The sequence below is a fragment of the Heptranchias perlo genome, chromosome 24, assembly GCF_035084215.1.
Source record: "Heptranchias perlo isolate sHepPer1 chromosome 24, sHepPer1.hap1, whole genome shotgun sequence".
Taxonomy (NCBI): Eukaryota; Metazoa; Chordata; class Chondrichthyes; order Hexanchiformes; family Hexanchidae; genus Heptranchias; species Heptranchias perlo.
In genome coordinates, this window is record NC_090348.1 from 37,551,255 (window position 1) to 37,573,931 (window position 22,677).

A 22,677-nucleotide genomic window follows, 5' to 3' on the forward strand; every position below is an offset into this window, starting at 1 on the left:
TGCACCAGGGTGTCTGAAATTACACTGGTGAGGTAATCTCTCTAGATTATAGAAACATATATTAGAGATATAAATTAAAGTGTCATTCAGGACATGCCTATTGGGAGTTCAACTAGGATCCAAGAGCCCCTGGAACCAATAGAATATCTCATGAGCAACGATGAGTTGCTTGTGTTCTATCTAGCTGCATTGCTCATTAATTATTTGACATGCAACATTGTGTCTTATGCTTGTGCACGAAGTGCAGGAGGTTTCCCTCACTGGCGCAGATAGATTTATTTTAATTTTTGAATCTCACACTTTATAATCAAATGCAATAACAAGGAACCTACAAGGCAAAAGGAAAAAAAATAGATCAATCAGGCTTTCAGTGGTTATCATCCAAAGGTACAGAGAACATCATACTGTTTACACAACCTCTACGGCTTATTTGCAAGTGTGGTAACATACTCAGTACAAATATTGACCATAGCTCAGGGCAAAGTATTTAGTGGACTCAAGGAAGGAACTTCAAATGTAACTTTTCCAGTTGTTTTGCCTGAATTTATAAGTCAGCTGCCAGCCCTTTATCTGGTGTCAGTAGCATCAGTGTGGGGACATCAGGCAGCATGAAACACGTCGTCCTCTTCATCTGGCTCTTGTTCATCCCTGAAATACAAAGTCTTGAAATAATTGCAGGCGACTTTTCTGATCTGAATGTAAGTACTTGGTGCAGTGTTTGCACAATGTTTGGCTTTTGTTTTACATTTTAATAAGTTTGAATTTGATCATTAACATTGTTAATTTAACACAGAAAGCTAAACGTCTAACTTAAAGGTTAGTGGATTCCATGGTCTTGCTGTGATCTGAGAAACTGAATTAATGTTACAAAACAATAATGTACATATTAAATTAAGCCTTTTTTCTACAACTGTTGTTTGCTTTAAGTGAGGATGTAGTATCTTAAAGGTACACAGTACCCACTTCCTATATTACTTTGATTGGGGTCGTTTTTCAATAACTAGTTTGTATCATAGCAACAAAATACTAAAATAATTAAATAATTATATATTATTGGACCTCGTTACATTTTTTCTTACGAGGGAGCCTGGGGTTTAACTTGGGCACCTACAATTGAATTTTCTCATTTTTTTTTAAACCTGCCTGGTGCAAAAGTCTCTGTGTGTTAGGGGAGGGGGTTAAAAGGGAGATCATTGCTATTGCAAAATTATTGGGCTCGTTTATAAATACACAACCTGATGATGACATTTACCTTGCAAAATATATAATTCACATTACAAAAAATATCATCGTGTGACATTATTGTGATGAAATTGGTGCTGAGCTTTTGTAGGCTGTCTCACTTCCCAAAACTATGACAATGCTTCTTTTATAAAGGAAGAGTTTGATACAGGTGTATTGTTATTTCATACCCATATTCCATCAATTTATCCCCAGGAGGGACAACCAACTGGAATAATTTTTGACATTTAAAAATGTTTATTCTTCTTGCTGCTACTAAACTTTGCCCTTTAGAACCCAGACTGCAGAATATCGCCATTACAGTGCAGTGTAAGGTCTGAAACCACCAGCTTCTGGGTTAGACAGTTGGGTCTTGTGATTGCTTTGATCTGCCATCAACCCCACCCTGTGCATACACACCATCTTCAGATGATGCGAGAATGTACCTATAGTGAGAGAACCTCAAAAAACGTGTTGTACGAGACACTTGTGGTACATCTGACAGCCTTAGAAGGGGGTTTGTTTTATTATCCACTCTGATATTACATAGTGATAACGTGGATTGGAAAGCTGTATTTCCCATTCCATGCTGCACCTTGTTAGGGGTATTATCAGAGATGCCGTGAAGAGGCAGTGGGATATGATTAGATGCGTCACTATTTCAGCTCACTAAAAGAGAACACCTTGTAAACTACCTGGTCATCAGGAGTGCAACAATTCAACGCTGGATTTTCTATTTCCACACAAGCCAGCCCATGATTTTCCACCCATTCACTTCAGTGGATGAAAATAGGAGGCTGGTGAGCGCAGAAGCAGAAATTCCAGCCAAAAGTGTCTCAAATATATTTTCTTACATCTGTATCCATAATAGAGCTCCAGCATATAGACTAAATTGGGCATCGATTCCTTTATTTGTAATTTCATCTTTACTTTTTTCCTTCTTTTCCAATTCCACTGCAGAAATTGGGCTGGAAAACCTGATCCAAACCCTCTCCATTGCTACTCTTTAGGCAATGACTAGCCCTTTGATTTTCCTTCCCTTTCTATGGGAATCCATAATTTCAGCCTGAATTTAGTTTCTTTAAAAAAATTAAATGATATCCCGATGGCTCAGAGGTAAAGTCTGTGTTTTGGAGCCATACAGACCAGGAAGGTCCCAGGCTTGACTTAAGGGGCAGTGGTATAGGTGTTACAATGGGCTGTGGTGCACTGAAGATGGGAGGCATGCAACATCAGCTTGGTGATGGCTTTGCCCTGATTATTCTTCCCCTATATGGGGAAGATCACAGCATCCCCTTGCCACATCAAGACCTCAGTGGAATTGCGGTAAGAAATCGGACCTGTATCCCGTCAATCTGCTCTATAGCCCCAATTTTAACCCCACGCCCGACAAGAACAGTGCATGGGGGGGTTAAAAAGTGGCAAAATACTTTTTCTCCTAGTTCACACCGCACTCCTGCCTGCTGCCAATTTAACTCCCGTATTTTGGGAGGTGCTTACCACAAGCAGGAAAAGGCCTCATAAATATGCAAAAGTCTGGGTCCTCTGACACATATAGGGCCCCGACGCGATTTTAACTCACGGTTGCATGAGTGTCAACCAGCGCCAGAGAACCCAGAAAGATGTAATGGTATACGAGATCATGAAGATAAGTTTTTTGGGCTTCACCTGCCCTGAGCTTCCCCTCCCTCCCAAGAGTCGATATGCCTTTCCAACCTCCCTCTCACCACTTGCAAAGTGCCAGGGGTTGTTCCTGTGGGTCCTCGGGAGACTCACCCTCAACATTAAATGAGACCCAGGAGTTAAAATCCTTTATTTTTTAGGGAGAAATGTGCTTACTTATTTTGATCAGTAATCCAGAGAAATATTTAATTCTGCTCCCTAAAAAAATCCTGATTCCCTACAGACAGCCATTGGAAAAGGTATCCAAATGATAATGTGATACAGCCATTTACTGTTAGAGCTTAAAGTGATTAATAGTTCTATTAATGACTTTATTAATAAGAGTTTTCCACTCCACAAGTATATTTTAATTATAATTGAAGATTTCTGACATAGACTTCCACTTTAATACCAGCTAGACTTTGGCAGATTGTTAAATGAACTGAAGTTACACAGGACACAATGGCTGGCTGTGTCGTTTGGGTTTATGATAGGGAGTGAAACCTTGACAAAAAATTGTCACTTGAAAGAAGGGATGAAATGGGGGGGAGGGGGGACATAGAAAATAGAATGAGATCTTTCATTTCTGTAAATTTATCTAGTATTCATTGAAGTGGCATTGACTGTAGTCCCATGTATGAACCAATTTTGTGATAACAAGTAGCAGGGTCTATAATTTGCAAAAAAATGAATAAGAATATTTTTATATATTAAGGATTTTATACAACACAAACTGGTACAATTTCTGACATATATGAATCACCAATTTCATGATTGTTATTACAACTTGTCCCTCATCAGCTGATCTGTACATTAACATTGAAATTGATATGATACAGATGCACTTTTTTTTAATGGCCAACTATCTTTATGATAAAATATTTGGCGATTTTTTTTTTGTTTTGGGGAAGGAAGTTAGCTACTGGCCATTTGTTCTGATATTAATCCAATTGTGATTTAATGAAGATGTTCTCACTAAGATTAGTAAAAGGTTGTTTGCTATTTTACATCATGATGATGTCAAATGCAAATGTTGAAATTACTGCAAGTCAATGTAATTTGCTTGTGTTGTGCATTCAGAATCAAATGTAAAAAAGGTTTACCAAACATTTCCCCAAATATATATTTCCCTTAAGAGTGTCTGAACCTCTGACTGCAGAGCCAACATTTGGCCGTGAAGTAGATTTAATTGAGGACGCGATTTTGCTGGTTCACTCAGCCAGACATCAATTCAGTTGCATTAAGAAGGTGAAACAATTAGGGGCATGTTTAGCTATGGTGGATGGTTAGTGAAATCTAATGGTCTGCATCACTACCTCATGCCCTCCACAAAGCCACCATCACAATTTCGACATGGGTTGCATCATATCTGCCATTGTGGATTTTTTACACTCAGGCACCGATGGTTCCCCTCACTAATGGCTACAACCATCAGCTACCTTCATTGCTTTCAGACACTTAAACAGCGAGGAGCTACTGGGAGTCATGGATAATGGCTGCAAAGACAAGTGCCCTTGAACCAGCCAGAGGATGGGACAGATTCAGAACAGATCTAGCAGCTCAAAACTGGGCATCCATGAGGCGCTGTGGGCCATCAGCAGCAGCAGAATTGTATTCCAGCACAATCTGTAACCTCATGGCCCGGCATATTCCTCACTCTACCATTACCAACAAGCCAGGGGATCAACCCTGGTTCAATGAGGAGTGTAGAAAAGCATGCCAGGAGCAGCACCAGGCGTACCTAAAAATGAGGTGCCAACCTGGTGAAGCTACAACTCAGGACTACATGCATGCTAAACAGCAGAAGCAACATGCTATAGACAGAGCTAAGCGATTCCACAGCCAACGGATCAGATCAAAGCTCTGCAGACCTGCCACATCCAGTCGTGAATGGTAGTGGACAATTAAACAACTAACGGGAGGAGGAGGCTCTGTAAACATCTCAATCCTCAATGACGGCAGAGTCCAGCACGTGAGTGCAAAAGACAAGGCTGAAGCGTTTGCAACCATCTTCAGCCAGAAGTGCCGAGTGGATCATCTATCTCGGCCTCCTCCCGATATCCCCACCATCACAGAAGCCAGTCCTCAACCAATTTGATTCATTCCAAGTGATATCAAGAAACGGCTGAGTGCACTGGATACAGCAAAGGCTATGGGCCCCGATAACATCCCGGCTGTTGTGCTGAAGACTTGTGCTCCAGAACTAGCTGCGCCTCTAGCCAAGCTGTTCCAGTACAGTTATAACACTGGCATCTACCTGACAATATAGAAAGTTGCCCAGGTATGTCCTGTCCACAAAAAGCAGGACAAATCCAATCCGGCCAATTACCGCCCCTTCAGTCTACTCTCAATCATCAGCAAAGTGATGGAAAGTTTCGTCGACAGTGCTATCAAGCGGCACTTACTCACCAATAACCTGCTCACCAATGCTCAGTTTGGGTTCCGCCAGGACCACTCGGCTCCAGACCTCATCACAGCCTTGGTCCAAACATGGACAAAAGAGCTGAATTCCAGAGTTGAGGTGAGAGTGACTGCCCTTGACATCAAGGCATCATTTGACCGAGTGTGGCACCAAGGAGCCCTAGTAAAATTGAAGTCAATGGGAATCATGAGGAAAACTCTCCAGTGGCTGGAGTCATACGTAGCACAAAGGGAGATGGTAGTGGTTGTTGGAGGCCAATCATCTCAGCCCCAGGACATTGCTGCAGGAGTTCCTATATGGCCGTTCCTTCATCGTCACTGGGTCAAAATCCTGGAACTCCCTTCCTAACAGCACTGTGGGAGAACCTTCACCACACGGACTGCAGCGGTTCAAGTAGGCGGCTCACCACCACCTTCTCAAGGGCAATTAGGGATGGGCAATAAATGCTGGCCTCGCCAGCGACGCCCACATCCCATGAATGAATAAAAAAAAAGGATTCAGCTCCCCATGGGTCAGAGATGCCATCTATGCTCAAAAGCCCAAGCACTACATATTTAAATGGTTTTTCAAACTTAAATTACCGTTAATTATACCAGCAATAGGCAGTAAACGCAGAAGACAAAATATCATAAGAATACATTTTGCTGTATGCTGAAGTCTTACCGTGCTGTATTATAGTTGTGCTATTAATTAAACAGTGAACTAATGAAACTTGTTCTTCACCATTAAAAGGCCTGTGTTGCTGTTTGACCTCAATAACAAACATATTTCGTTCTATAGAAGCATATTGGAGTTCCTGGATCTGATGAGGTTATAGATGATCCTCCCGCAAACATAAACAGATATGAAAGACGCCATAAGGTACGATTAAATCCATTGATTCTGACAGCAGTGAACTTCAGTAATATATTGGAATGTAAATTCTCTGGGTGGGTCAATGTTTGTTGACATTGAGTGCACTAATTATTGAGGGGGTGAAAAAAATTGTCACTGTGTGCAGTTGCATCGGAAATGTATTTTAAAAGAATATGATGTTGCTACACATGGTGACCAGGGAAATCCTTCCTCCCAGATGTCCACTAAGAACATCATATATAACATTACATTCTTTTCCATGACAGATTATCAGTGTGTGTGTAATGGGTGTTTATACATCTTTTTAATTTTCCTACCCTTTTCCTCCTGTTTTCTTCAAGGCGCTGACTCATAAGAAGAATAGAAAGAACTTGCATTTATATAATGTTTCTCACAGCCTCAGGATGTTCAAAAGCACTTTACAGCCAATTAAGTACTTTTGAAGTTTAGTCACTGTTGTAATGTAGGGGATTGCGGCAGTCAATTTACACATAGCAAGATCCCGCAAACAGACATGAGATAATGACCTGATAATCTGTTTTTTTAGTGATTTTGGTTAAAGGATAAATATTGGCCAGGATACTGGGGAGAACTCCCTTGCTCTTCTTTGATTAATAGCGAGAGTGCTACCACTGAGCCAAGGTTGACTCATACTGGGATACAGTTTCCCCAGTGCCAGCAGCACCTCACTACCTCACTGAAATGGTCTTCTTAATGTATGACCCTTGACAATGAGCATCAGCAGGTTATTCAATTGTAGCTGAGCAGATCCTGTCCTCACCCAACGCCACATGGATGTGTTTCCAGCAGAGTTCGTTGAATGAAGATTAGGAGCAGGAACCTTTGTCTGATTATTTCTCTTTCTAACTGAAACCACTGAAGCCAATGGTTGTACCCCCTTACTGCCACCCTCACTGAAGTTAATTAACTTAGGACAGACCTGGAAACAAACTTGGGCTCACTGGGCCTTGAGGGATAATTGTAATGGCTTATTGGTGAGATTGAGCTGGTAAGGCAGCTTCTGAAGATCGCTGCTTTGGAACCAGCCTCAAAGAATGTGATTTGTTTTCTTCTTCTGGATTTATACATTCATATGAATTAATGCTATTAATTTTAATTAACTTTTTGGCCAAATATTTGATTCTGTCTTTGTGCACATTCAGAATTTAAATTAATTTTTTTTATTCAAATGGCACAATCATTTTTCTTAGCAAATATATAAAGTACATACATGATGGGATTGCATTGTTAATTGAAAAAGGGCAGGTCCAGAATGTATAAAGCTGTAGAGTGAGTGTTAAGTGGGCCTAATTCATAATGATTTCCTCACGTGTAAATTGCTGAGTCTAGTCATATATCTTGTTTAAGTTCATAAACGCAATCCATGTTTGATACAATTTATTTCTTTAATGATTTGGACAGCATATTAATTTTATCCTGTGGGTATTTTCTGTGGAAAATTCTGTTATATTCTCCATGATACAGAGTCGCTGTCTACAATGTGACATTTGGTCAGTTCATTTCCTCTGGAATTGGAGTTTAATTCATGGGAATGATGAGAGAATCCCATCTATTCCTATTTCTTTTGATCACCATTCCCCCATGAATAAACACAGATAAATATAAAACACACTGGGGGAGAAAATTACAGGGCTATGGGGGAAAGAACGGGGGAGTGGGACTAATTCAATAGCTCTTTCCAAGAGTCGGCACAGGAGTAAATCGACCAGAAAGTTCCAGAGATTCACAACTCATGGCATATCTCTTAATCCCCTGAACTTGCTGGCTGATTTACACATTAATAATGATGTGCATCGTTAACACACCGTTATTTTTCCAACAAGATTTGGCCCATAAGGACAAGTGACATAACGCTTTGTCAAATGGGTAGGTTTTAAGCAGCATCTTAAAGGAGGTGGGAAGAGGGGAGAGGCAAAGAGGTTTTGGGAAGGAATTCCAGAGCTTAGGGTCTAGACAGCTGAAGGCAGGGGCACAAATTGTGGAGTGAAGGAAGTGGGGGATACACAAGAAGCAAGAGGTTTGATCTTAAAAATGGTAGCCTATTTTTGGTTGTATCAGTTTGACTCAGTTGATTGCACTCTGGCCTCTGAATCAGAAAGCGATAGGTTCAAATCTAACTCTAGTATTTGAATATATAATCTAAGATGACCTTCTAGTGCCTTACCTGAGGGAGTGTTGCACTGTTGTAGGCTACCCTTCGGTTGGGACTTTGACTAAGCTGTTCAGATTGATGTTAAAGATCCCATGTCAATATTCAAAGAAAGCCAAGGAGATGTCCTGACCAATATTCCTTCTTCAACCAAAACAGATGAATTGATCATTCATCCTGTTGCTATTTGTGAGAATGTGATGTTTGGAAAATGGTTGCTGTGTTTGTCTACATGCTAACAGTCAGCTTCATTGTCATTGTGCGAAGCATTGGCATATAATAAATGCAAATCTTTCTATTAGCACGCTGTTTTAGAATCTATTTATTTAGGGAAAGGGTGGGGCTGTACATTGTTCTTTCACCTCTAGGACCTTCAGTGTAAATCCATCCCACGCTGTTGGGATCCTAGCATGTTAATTGAAAATAGAAACTGAATGAGGGCAGGTCCGTAATGTATGCAGCTGTAGAGTGAGTGTTAAGTGGGCCTAATTCATGATGATTTACTTAGTGTAAATTACTGAGTCTAGACATATATCTTGTTTAAGTTCATAAATGCAATCCATGTTTGATATAATTTATTTCTTTAATGATTTGAACATCATATTGATTTTATCCTGTGGTTATTTTCTGTGGAAAATACAGAAAGTTTTATGTGTGAGGACTTTGTGCAGTCTGCACCCAGTTCCTAATCGATTTATGTCCAGACATAAATATAACAATAATTTTGTACAACTTAGCTCTAAAATTGATAATCTTGTCAGAGGACAAAATGATAGGTAATACTGGAAATGAAACAAAGTTCACATTGGTGTGGCAAGGGTACTAAATTGAGCTATGTAGTCAGGCACGTTGTTAGGTAGAGTAAAGGAGTTGTGCTCTGCACTTGTTCTTTGCTGTATCTAACTTGGGTGTGAGTGCTCGATGAGGGAAATGGGAATCAAGTGGGAAAAAGTTCTCCATTATCCAACACCAACATGATTTAACTTTATGAACACAAAAATTTACCATTTCTTTATTTTGTTAACTTTCCTTAAGTGAGGCCTAAGTGAGTATCATGAATATGAATCAACTAATATTAAGGAGAAATAGTATATTCATATCTTAAAAGGATCTTATAAGGCCCACACTTCAGTTTGCATTGATGGGTGAGAACAGTCTTAAGAAGGTTAATTCCTCATTGCAGAGAAAATGTCAGTTTTGATTCCCAGATAATAAATCCAATTTGCCAATGTTTAACTCTGTTTGATGTGGGCCAATGACAGAATGCTGATTTTTATTGCACTCATGAAAAGGGAAAAGCAAAGTTTTGTGATGACAGTTACGTGTAACTTTGCTTTTTCTTTTGTGCATGTATCCAATACATTTGGCTTTCAAACTTTGTGATGTGCCTAACTGTTGGTTGACTGATGTGACTTATCAAGCTTTTGTGAGGGCTTACGGCCTTGCTGATGGACAGATAGAGAAGGGAAAAACAGGTCAAATGCAAATAGCAAATGTTGCTTTCAACAACTGTGAGCTAGAACATTGTGTATCTGAGAGATAAGGGTTTGAATCTGAGCTGAAAGAGATGGAATTAAAGTGTCTTCTGTTGTCTGTTAAAGGGCCTGAATGAAATAAGTTTGGACAATTTCTGATAGATAAGTCCACAGCCCAAAAAGGCCTTTCTGGTCTTAAATCACCATCATCATAAGCAAAACTATTGCAGAACCAGAGACTGTTGTCTTTTCTTCATGGTACATAGGCTGAGAAGTGATATATACCAAGCCAGCAGTTACGTCCCAATAAGTTGCCAAAAATCACGTCCTGGTGAACGAATTGAGAGATGCAATTGAGTGCTTCGGAAAGGGAGCACTCTGCCAATTCAGCCTGACCGAGACTGGTAAAGCCCACCCTCTAGGGAAAGCCTGAATGCAAATGTCAACTTGGGTCTTTGAGTCAGGAGCCCAAAGCCTAATGTATAGAATTGAATCAGCAATACTAATGAAAATATTATTGAATCTCCCTGACATGGAGGGTTAATTGGTGAAGAACAAATAATGTCAACATTAATGATTAGTTAATACTTGCCTTTGTTCAAACAATAACATATTGCAATGGTTTTGAATAAGTTAAATATTCTAAATTTGAAGAAAATATTGTTTTCCTGTTGTTTTATTTTTGTATTTGACAGAGAAGCGATGACAGCAAGGAGGAGGACGAGGAGGAGGAGGTGGGATCACTCTTTTTTGCTATGCTATAGTGTTTGAAATTGCTGACTAGTTTAACCATTATCTATCTACTGATCATGATGTTTACATGACTAGTAGGTTATTGACATCTTTCCTTTTACTGAGACTTTACTTTCGTAAATAATTTATATGTACAAGTTTCACAAGTGTGCCAATCTTTCATCTATCACTGACAGTGGTCCTTTATCACAAGGTTATTTAGATCATGAATTAAATCTAAATAGCTCCATAAGACAGTTTTCTCCCTGATCATATAAGTGTAATTGATTATTTCCAGCCACATTGTTGATACCATGTTCTTCTTTCAGAGATCAGGGGCATGATTTTAAAATGGCGGTGGGATGGTAACGGGGGGGTGAACGGACGCACGGGTAACCCGAATACTAAAACCTTACCGTTCCCCACGCGATTGTGACTTAATTAGTGCCATTAACCTTGTTTCCGGGTTTGCTGTCCGAAAGCTGCGCAGTGGGCGGACTGCGCATCTGCATGACAGGCTGTCGCAGCTGGAACGTCTGGATATAAAGGGCCATTGCACCAATGGCTTTTGCTGAAGCAAGGAGCAAGAAGCCAGAACGGAGCAGCAGAGGGGCAAGGCAGCTCCAAGATTCAGCGATGCATCACTTGAGGTGCTGCTGGCCAGGGAGGAGAGGGAATAATTTTACCCGACTGACAGGAGGAAGTGCCCTGCCTCTGCCACCAAGAAGGCCTGGCTCGAGGTGGCAGAGGAGGTCACCAGCAGGAGCAACATGTCCCGCACCTGGGTCCAGTGCAGGAAGTGTTTCAATGACCTAACTAGGTCAGCAAAAGTGAGTACAGTTAATGATTCTCCAACATTCCGTGTTGCACATCACCACCCCTGCCTACCCCTCACATCATTCTGCACTGCCAAGACTACTCCAACACATCACTCCTCACACCCACTCAAAGCTCATCCTCAACTTACCTTCACTTCCTGAGCACTTCCTCATCTCCCCATTTGTGACCCCACCACTACCACTCACCCCAATCCTGATCCAATGTGATGTCTCTGTCTGATACTCACCCTCTGATGCACCTCTTTCACGGTCAGCCTCTCCCAAAGCAATGCATTCATTGGCTGATCACTTCCCCCTCACTCACTCACACGTCTGTACTTTCTCCCCTTTTAGGAGAAGAGAGCTCAAAATGCACACGAGAGGGCGAGGACTGGAGGGAGGCCACAACAAATAATGGCCCTCACAGAGGCGGAGGAGGAGGCCCTGAAGATTAGCCGCACCCTCGAGTGCCTGTCCATCGGGGCCGATGAGATTGGCACCCCACAAACGTCTGGTGACACAACTTTAACATTCATCACACACGACATGAATTGATGTTAATGATTGGCATGTTGAACACCTCAGTATGTTCATCGCAACATGACACATCTGTGATGATGCTAAATATTGCCTTCTGTTCTCTTCCAGGCCCTTCAACGACTACAGTGACGGGAGAGGGCGATTCCTCAGAGTAGCTGCAGGCCTCGGAGGGCACACCATCACATCTTAGTGAGCCATCCACCAGCGCAGATACTCACATCTCGGTGGGTCCTATTAGTCGGTTATTTGGGTTGGCACCTGGTGAGTCACCACACACAAGTGAGCACGAGCAGACACTGGTGGCAGGAGCAGCTGTGTCGGTGGACGCACTCCTCTCCCGGTTCTGCTCAACTGGACGCAGATGCTGAACCCCGGGGGCCATCCTTTAAAAGGAGAATGATCGATGGGCAGCAGCACATTTGTGAGGTACTGGAACAGGTGCCACGCACACTCTCCACAATAGCGCAGAGGATAGAGGAGGCCACCTACTGCATTAGTGGAATGGTGGCACAGGTACGTGCAGGAATATCTGAGAAAGTGTCGCAGGTAAGTGCGGAAATGTCTGTAATGGGAGAAATGCCTCCAATGAGCTTCAAGCACGGCTCACAAATGAGTCCATTCAGGCCCTGACAAAAGCCGTTCGGACTCAGGGTGAACAACATTCTGCTGCCTTAAACAGGCAAACAGAAACTTTACAACAAGGCTTCCAAAGCATCTTACATGTCCTCCAAACTGTCCTCCAGCAGGGTGGTAGGAGTGATGTGGGCCTTGCCCAGGAGAGGGATGATGGTGAAAGGGGACATGGAAGTGGTGATGCCACTCAAAGCGCTCCCACGTCTCACCCGTTGCCCCCCTCTCAACCAGTACCCGCAATGCTGCCTCCACTCCAGGTGGCCGAGTCTGCCCCTGCACGGGTCCAGGTGGAGCAGTATTTGGAGGGGCCCTCACGGGCTCCAAAACCCAGAGGGCGTAGGCCAAAAGCACCTAGGCAGCAAGAGAATGAACATGAGCAACCTGCCACAGGGGATGCATCACATAGAAGTAGTAGGAAGTGAAAGGCAAAGATTTTGTGATCACGAAGGGAATGCATAAGGGTGTTTGGCAGACTGTCATTTATATTTGTTTTTTGTTATATTCACATTAAACATTATCATTCTCACCACTACTACCACGTCTTACCCATTGTTGACTGCCTTTTGTGATAGCGCCCTTTCATGTGTTTCATCATGAATGGTGAGACTTGATGCCACCCAGTGGGTGCGTTCACGGTGGGTGCATGTGTAGTTGTAGGACTGTTTTATCGGGGTGGGGGTTGGTGTTGGCATCACTCGTTCCAGGTGGTCTGAGGACTGGACTCTCCTCACTTTCCATATGTCCTTATAAGAATCCTTCAAATATTAGTGAATCCCTGGCCTCATGAGCAGCCAGGTGAGCCGCTGCTCTGCCAATGGATTCCTCCCCCTCCTCCTCCTCTACCTCATCCTCTTCCTCATCCTCCTCTTCCTCAATGTTGATGGCAGATGTGGATGCTGGATGAGGGCATGGGGCCTCATCAACCGGTAACTCTCTCTGTTGTGCCATGTTGTGCAGGACACAACAGACGACTATAATGCGACCCACTCTGCATTTGAAGCGCACCTCCAGACCGATCCAGGCACCGAAATCGCACCTTCAGCAGTCCTATCGCATGTTCAATGGCAGACCTGGTGCGATGTGACTGTCGTTGTGTTGACGCTGTTCCTCACTGATGGGGTTCCTCAGAGGTGTCATGAGCCACGTGTGCAGGGGGTATCCCTTGTCTCCGAGGAGCCAGCCCTTAAGGCTGTTTGGTCCATGGAAGAGGGGCGGGATGTTGGATTCCCTCAGAATGAATGGATCATAGAAACTGCCAGGGAATCTGGCACAAACGTGGAGAAATCGTTTCCTGTGGTCACAAACGAGCTGCGCATTGATGGAATGATAACCATTTCTGTTGATGAACAGTCCTGGCTCATGTGGAGATGCCCAGATTGCTATATGCATGCAATCAATTACAACATGTGCCTGTGGGAAGCCAGCCACGGAGTAGAAACCCACTGCCTTCTCCGTCTGGCTGAGTTTGTCCAAGGGGAAGTTGAATTATTGCAACGTGCTGCAAAACAAACCATCGGTGACCTGTCTTACACACTTGTGTGCAGACGACTAAGAGACCCCGGTGATGTCCCCGGTACGCCCTGGAACGATCTGGAGGCGAAAAAGTTGGAGGCAGTGGTCAATTTAACTGTGACGGGCAATGCGATGCCACGAGGCCCAGCCGGGAGCAGCTCGGCATGAAGGAAGCTGCAGATGTATGCGACCACCTGGCGACTCACTCTCAGCCTCCGAAGGCACTGCTCCTCAGAGAGATCCAGGAAGCTCAGCTTCGGTCTGTAGACTTTCTGGTGAGGATAGTGTCTCCTGTGATGTCGGTCCCTCAGTTGGTCCCCTCCCTGCTCTTCTGCAGGTGCCTGAGGCGCACCTCTGTGTGGTGGAGCTGCAAGTGGTGGAAGTGCACTCTGTGCCTGGTGAGGATGGTGATATTCCTCCTCCTCAGATGTACCCCTCCATCCCGATGTCATCAGTTTGAGGGGGTCTGAAAAGTAGGTAAATATGTGTAAACAGAACAGTTCTGAGTGTAAACCAAGAATGTCAAGTCTAAACACAAAGATCTCCCGGCCAAAAGGTTTTCTGAGAGAACTGAGTGCCCTGCTGCAATAACTCACCTTTTATCCCCGTCTGTCAAACAGGAATTTAAATGTCCAGATGGCTGCTGGCTGCAACCCGCCGAGTTCCCCATGCCGTGTTTCACACAGCACAGGAAACACGTTGAGGCTTGAATACTTGAATATTTAAGTACTGAATACTTAAGTACTTGGTTTAAATATCGGCAATTAAAGCCAGCCGGACTTCCAAGTTCAGGAACAGTGCGCTCTGGGTTGTGCGCGTTTTTCAGTGGGCTGGAGTCAGGATTCCTTCCCACTCCAGAAAATCCTGATTTTCTTTGCCCCTCCGCCCCCCCGCACCCCCATGCACCCGCACTTTGCTTTCAAAATTGTGCTCTAGGAGATAGTATTGATGGATGAATGAATGAATGAATGGATGAATGAATGGATGGATCTGGTGGAAACAGGCAGGTGGGCAGTTAAAATTGATCAAGTTATTTACCCACCCTAAAGCTGCCAGATGCTGACCGATTCCGATTTTCACCCGCTCTCCTGAGCAGGCGGTGAGGACACCCGTCCAAAGCCAACGGGTCCTTTTTAACATAGGCAATTTGGGTACTGATGACATCATTGGGACCTGACTGCACTTTTACTAGGCGGCCTGAGTGAGTTTCCTGCCAGGCCAACCCAGCAAAGAGGATCGGAGCCATTTGTGGCCCGAAAAGGTAAATTTTTACCTTTTTTTTAAACTTTCCTTGTGCAGCCAAGAGGAACAGGAGTGCTTCACCAGGAGCCACTGGGAAAGCTGAGGCCTCACCTGCCGTGATCTCACTGCCACGTCCCCCCCCCCCCCCCCAATCAAGGGACCCGGCGGAACGGCCCCGCAGCCGAGCCCTCTATTTACCTGCTGTCAACGTGTCAGCGGCAACCTCCGGGCCGTGCGATTTTCTACTGCTTCCCGCCTACTTTCCACCCGGCCGGAACGGGCGCGAAGTTGGCCGATGGGATTTAAGTGAGGCTCGGCCGTTAAAATCATCTGGGTCTCATTCTGCCTCAGGCGGGAAATTAACTGGTAAGTGCACTTTCCCGCCGGAAATCCATTGGCAGTTAAAATCCAGGCCTATCTTTTGACCACTGGGACCAAGGTCCAAATCTCGGCCAAACTAATGAGATGAAAATTTCCTGCTTTCGCCAACTGCAACAGTCCTGTGCCAAATGAGGCTGGACAGCTTTAATGCACTAGGCACAGGTCCACGATACTAAGCACCCACATTTTGGCACTAGTTGGCAACTTCATTCAGAAGGTGAGTATGGATCGCTGGTCTGGGAAGAGATAAAATTCCCCAAGCGCAGTAGGGGATTCTATCCTGAGGGCAAAAGGCTCACAACCGGGCAGAAAGGAAAAAGTTTTACACTGCATCTCCTCCATGCTGTTCCTAACCCTGGCAACGAGTCCTTGATGTGAACCTGGTGCCAAAGGTGGCAAAGCCTTCCATTCTCCAGAAAGAAAGTATTTATTTTAATTTGAAAAGTTTACAGATAATGTCCTGAGTTATAGAATAACGAACATGTTTGTTAAAACCCTTTGTTTTATCAAATAGGATCTCACTGACGACCAGATCACCATTCACAGCTATAAAGTTAAATCCATTATCACCTCACGCTTTGCTGAAACAGTCTTCAGCACTAAGGTAGTGAACAAGGACTCGAGTACACATAACGTGGCGTTCAACGTACAGATTCCCAAGGGTGCCTACATCTCGAATTTCACAATGTGAGTCCTCAAAGCAAGTGAAACTGTTCATTATAAATAGCTCCGGGGAGTGGGGTAGTATTTTCATAAACTGAGAAAGTGCAGGAAATGCACAGCAGGTCCTCAGAATCTAAAGGAGGTTATAATTTCGGGTGAGACCCTTCACAAGACCTCGACCTTTCTCTTTCTGATGCTAATCGACCTGCTTCTATTTCAGATTTTCAGCATCGTCAACTTTTCTGTTTACTTTATCCTTTTCGTTAACCAATGCTAGTCAGTCAGCACCTGTAAGAGAAAAGTTAGGTTAACATTTTGGGTGGGAATTGCAGAACTAGGAATAGCTGTGTAAACAGAAATGTGGGTATCTGTGTATATATATCTGCTTTGAGATTAGTTACAATTACACAACAATTCAGGAGGGGTTTATGCTAATGTTTCTCTTTCCTCATTGACTCATAACTGTTCATTTCCATTGGCACCAGACACACTCACCAAGTCTTGAAATGGATGCTCAAGTGAGTGATCTTCATGTGAAAGCCTGGACAGAGGGTGTTAGCAAGCAATTTGATCAAACCTTATCTTGTCTGTGTCCAAAATCCACAAAACTGCATTTTTCAGCAGGGCCACTGGATAGTAATCAAGTATAGGAACCTTGGCTGGTTTTTCCCTCCCAACCCAACAGGTGCTGAGGCCAAAGTATCACCCCTACTGCTACCTCAGCTGAAAATTAAGATCTGATAACTCACCACAGACAGGAAATCGAAACTGAGATCTTTGGTTAAGGTCAATTAATACTACAGTACGTGGTGCCTGTACTGACGCAGCCATCAAGAAGGCCCATAGATTCATCCTTGTGACTGAGACTGCACACGTGAGTCTATGGGGCCAATTTTGGTTCGCTGTGGTAATCGTGCAGGTGACCGACCTTGTGATCTCACCGCGAGAGCGATCGCAGCAGCCAGAGACCTGAACCGTCTTGGTGGACCGGCCACGCTGGTATGTGGTCGAACGGTTCTCCCGAAGCAGCTCGCCCTCTTCTCCTCCTCCTGGCCCCAGGAGAAATGAAAGAAAAAGAAATTTCAGCCGTTTTTGGAGCGGCCTGCAAAACCATCCTGTTAAGGACCGCTGGTTAGGCCGCTCCACGCCAGGCATGCGTTGCACGCGCCCATCCATTGGTCCATGAAAATCACGTCGGGGTCCTACGAGTGTAGAACCCAGTTCCAGGCCCGCTCAAAAATTGAGTCAGGCGAGCCTCGAGCCACCAGCGGGCAGGACTCCTTGGAAAAGAAAATCAGATGCCATGTAAAACGGGCTGCACATTCGCTATGAGCCCGTTTCGCGCTACTGGCGATGACCAATTTCACCCCTATACGTATCTAAATGAGTTATTAACTGCGTTTAGTCATAAACCACAGTTGTAAAGTATTTAAGAATTAAATTAAAATTAAGTTTTCAAGTAGAGAATTTTTAAAAATCTTATCACTGATGATCATTTTACTGAGAAGGTACAATGGTTTCTGTGAAATGGTTGGACTCTGGCATTTTTGCCTTTTGTGTATATTGGCTCGTGTGAATACTCTTGGGGTTGTTGTCTTTAGAGTTTGACTGTTCAGTATGTCCCCAGTGGATTTTTAAAAAATTGTTGTGTATAATGCAAGCCGGTTAATAAAAACATATTTTTAAAGGAAATTTACTGAACTAAAATTCTCTCCAAGTAATGTAAGCTCTAGAACAAGCAGGCTGCTGTATTGTTTCAAATATCATTGCTACTCTCTAACTGCCTGCCTGATATCAAGGTCCCAATTTTAACCCAATCTGTTTGGTAAGAACCGGTGTGCGATTAAAATTGCAAAAATTGAGTTACCGCCCGTTCCTGCCGAAAACCCACCAACCGCCATTTTAATTTTGGAGATGACTCAGATCAGAAATGTGCCTGCCAGAAACAGGTGGCTCCCTGATTAATAAATTCAAATAGGAGCCCAATGACAACAGGCCAGGGAGCAGTTGATGGAGCAATGCTTTCAGTGACCTCCTCAATCCCCTTACCTGAAAAGTCAGAAAAGGCCCCTCAGCATTAATTGTCCATGTTACCCCTTCACCACTTCCTTGATAAAGAACATTGAAATCAATCAGCCAACCTCTATGTCAATGAAATTCCGACATTGGAGATTAAGAAGCTGTAATGAGTAGAAACCATAGCTGTAAAGGTGATAAAGGTGTTGATTTTAATTCCAAACACAATAGTAGTAAATTCTTTTGTCATTCAAGTGATCAACTTATAGTTCTTTTCTTAAAAGAAGGTTTACTATCTCTACTACTCCTACGAGGTGCTCACCCAGTGACTTTAGCAGAGCTGGTGGAAGGCTGCTGTTGCTCATACATACGAACACATAAAATTGATGAGCAAGAAAAGACCAACTGGTCCATAAAGTTGCCCCACACCATGTTGGTCGGAGCATCGTGACTAAACATTTCTTCCCTCCCCCCATCTCCCCCCCCCCCCCCACCCCCCGCCTTTGAGATGCTCATGGCCGGCGACTTCTGGGAGCTCGAGCCTCCTAGGGCCCGGCTGAAGACTGCAGCACAGTGGCTGCTGCCTGGGTAGTGTGGCCCAGCTGGCCTCCTGTCACTGATATTGGTTGGTAGTGGTCGAGGGGGTGACGAGGAAGCAGGCGGACTGACATCCTGAGAGAGAGTATCACGTGCCGCTCCCGCTGTTCCGCTTCCACTCCAACTGCTCTGCAGGAGAGAAGACTGCAGAAGATGAGTGATGCCTTCAAAGTCCCTATCCTTTTGCTCCATCAATCTGTCCAAGGTGGACATCTGCCTCTCCAAAGTAGAACACAGGTTTGAGGCCAGAGTCTGCATAGGAGTCGTTTGAGCGTCTACTAAAGCTGCAAAGTCTGCGAGCATTTTCTCCTATTGTGAGGGCCCTGCTACAGCATCCCTGCAGGTAGCAACGTTCTCCAGGGTACACTGCAGAGTGCTGATGCCCTGGGAGATGACACCACACAGCTGGAAGTGGACTACTCCACAGCTTTGGACATGGTGGTAAATCTTCTTGGCAGGCCTTCCAATACCTGATATAACTGTTTGTGTGAAGCAAGCAATTTTCTTCTCATTGCTGGGCCCCTGACCTCAAAATTTCCTACCTTGACAGCCCTCTGATTTCTAGTAATTTGGTGTTTAGAGATTCTCCTGCTACTGGTTGGAAAGAGCACCTTCCTTCTCACCCTGACCTCTTTTAGCAGGACCTCCAGAGAGGCTTGGAAGAACCTGGGAGCTAATTACCTCGAAATCTCAGATGTTCTCCTTCTCTGTTGAGCAAAATAGTCAGTTCCATCTATCGCTTATTATTTTGTCAACTATTTTTATATTACCCATTGCAAAAATGCTTTTTCACATTCGAACATGTGCGGATTTGACATCAAATTAAGTAGGTGGTGTTTAGTATCGTTTTCTCGTAAAATATAGGGGTTCCAAACTGAATCTTTGCACAGGGCCCCCCCATGGCAAATGCCGCTCCTGGATTAGATTAGATTCCTCCATTCAAGATCCTGGCTCAAAATTGAAGTCTGAGCATTTACTGTTAATTCATCCCATATCACCTTTCTGTGTTGGAGCAGCCCAGATGTCAGAGAGGTAAAATACCAGTGGCAGCACCAACATTGGACAAATGTTTGGGAAGTAAAACTGCTAACTTCTTAATAGGCAGGTAATTGTTATTGGTTTTCGATAAGAAACATACGTTGATTGTGGTTAAGATCACAAAAATAAATTTTGCAATGCATCCCCGTAGCATTCCTTTCGTCCTGGATCAGGAATTCTATACAAAAGTAGTTTACAGTTTGGTACATTATAAATTTGTATGCACCAATGCTTATTCTTAAAGGCATTAAAGTGGCACCGTGATTCAATATGCTGTAACACAGACTGGTAGTACAATGCAATCCACTTAGATCAGACACAGATATAATGGACAAACCATTATAACAAACAAAGCTTTGAATCCCAAAACAAACCCTTGGAGCTCAGCAGTAAATCTATTGCTTACAATGAATCTTTTAATTGGACAATTAGCAACTGTTGTAAGCAATTGATTAGATTTGGGATTTGGAATCAACTTTTCATCCTTCTAATTACAGTAGATGAGCCGTGCTGAGCTGTAACAGGGATAAAGTGGGGCTGGATCAGCTAATTGGGAATTCTATTAGGATTTTGGGGCAGCTTTAGTATGGCAGGAGGATGCTGGTGCTGAATCCCAGGACAGCTCCCATTCACCTGATCCAACATGCCTCAGCTCAGCCATGGTTCATCTTCTGCTCAGCTTATTGTGCTGCTACAGCTATGCTACAGTGATTCACACGAAGCCTTCCATGACCAGTGAGCATCGCAGGCATACACAGCAACACCTTTTGGCAAAGACAGGTGTAAATACCCGGATACATTTTTCAGTTCAGTTGGGTTAACCGTACTTATTAGTGACATTCTCTCAAAGGGAGAGTACTTGTACAATGATTGGTAGCATTTGGTATGAACAAGTACCACCCCCCACTGGCTGATCTAAAATAGAGCCGCACTGCAACTCCTGGCACTGATCCAGTATACTACAGCTGCCACAGTAATTAGAAACATCAGCAGAGCGTTATTATAGAACTTAACCTTAAGTGTCAACTAGAGTATAAGTTGCAGCTGTGGTGCGCCCTGTAGCCTTTCTACAGCTACAGGTGATGCTGCTGGTGCACTACAGCTGAAGCTTACGTTTAAGTTTCTGTGTTAATTGTACCTTGACAGACAAATAGAACAACTGCTCATAATGGACAAAATACCCATGCACAAACCAATCTGTTATATGCTGTTTGTACTATGTGTACATTTACATCCATGCTTCCCAACCCTGCGAGTTCTTAATTTTAACAGTACTGTTATAGAGGGGTGCAAGGCATAAAATGGGTACTTCCCACAGGAAGAGATGGAAAATAGGAGGACCAGTTCCCCGGTGACTTTGTGGGTAAATGAAGTGTTGCTGTGGGATTAAGGCATGCAGATCAGAAAGTCCCGGGTTTGAGCTGTAGGAGTACCACGATTGACCTTCAAATCCCTGGGTTAGTGAGAGGAAGAAACGGCCAGGTTCCCCACTCTTGATCATTATGCAGTGGCCTTTGTGGGAACTGTGTGTGTGTGTGTGTGTGTGTGTGTGTTTACATTGGATGGAGACAGGAATCCATTTGGCTGTGATATCCTTCAAGGTTGAATAACACGCCCACATTCACTGTAAAGACTTGTACATGATACAATGGACACTTCGGCAAAGTATTGGATGGCACCTGTGACCTGTGGACCTACGGACTAAGACTCTAGCAAGAAGCCAGAGCCTTCAGGAGAAGAAGAAAATTGAAGGGAAAAAATCTAGGCTTCTGGCATGTACCTCCTAGCAAGCAGCTAAACAGCATCACCAGCACAGGCCTGGGAGCAAGTCTCCAAACTGTCCTATTGGTCAGGGAAGTTGCATGATTCAGGAAAACTATGAAAGAGGAAAAATGGGAGAAGATAGTTAGAAAATAAAGTGCAAGAGAAACCTGCATCATTAATACTACAGAATTAATTGATATGCTTTCTGTCTCCCACACAGGACTGTGAATGATATAACATTTGTTGGATCTGTGCAGGAAAAGAATCTAGCCAGAAGTCTTTATGCACAAGCAAGAGCCAAAGGAAAGGCCGCTGGGATTATTAGGTGAAGTTTTCTCTGATGTTTATATTTTTTTTCTGTATTACACACCCGGTTTAAGTACTGGATCACTTTGTTGATTAAATGGTGAAGTGGAGGCCAGAGGGCCCTGGGTTCAACATAGAATCATAGAAGTTACAACATGGAAACAGGCCCTTCGGCCCAACATGTCCATGTCGCCCAGTTTATACCACTAAGCTAGTCCCAATTGCCTGCACTTGGCCCATATCCCTCTATACCCATCTTACCCATGTAACTGTCCAAATGCTTTTTAAAAGACAAAATTGTACCCGCCTCTACTACTGCCTCTGGCAGCTCGTTCCAGACACTCACCACCCTTTGAGTGAAAAAATTGCCCCTCTGGACCCTTTTGTATCTCTCCCCTCTCATCTTATCTATGCCCCTCATTATTTTATGGACTTCTATAAGATCACCCCTAAACCTCCTACTCTCCAGGGAAAAAAGTCCCAGTCTATCCAACCTCTCCCTATAAGTCAAACCATCAAGTCCCGGTAGCATCCTAGTAAATCTTTTCTGCACTCTTTCTAGTTTAATAATATCCTTTCTATAATAGGGTGACCAGAACTGTACACAGTACTCCAAGTGTGGCCTTACTA

At 43.7% G+C, this 22,677-nt stretch overlaps 1 protein-coding gene across 1 annotated transcript in view; it reads left to right on the plus strand.

Moving 5' to 3' along the window:
• The first annotated feature begins 505 nt into the window (after positions 1–505).
• itih2 (inter-alpha-trypsin inhibitor heavy chain 2) overlaps positions 506–22,677 on the plus strand; it is a 62,477-nt gene continuing 40,305 nt past the window's right edge. The window contains exons 1-5 of the mRNA XM_068005108.1: positions 506–698; positions 6,086–6,166; positions 10,501–10,539; positions 16,178–16,350; positions 21,962–22,066. Of these exons, the coding sequence (XP_067861209.1) occupies positions 609–698; positions 6,086–6,166; positions 10,501–10,539; positions 16,178–16,350; positions 21,962–22,066 (488 nt within the window). The 5' untranslated portion in view covers positions 506–608. The remainder of the gene's footprint in view (positions 699–6,085; positions 6,167–10,500; positions 10,540–16,177; positions 16,351–21,961; positions 22,067–22,677) is intronic.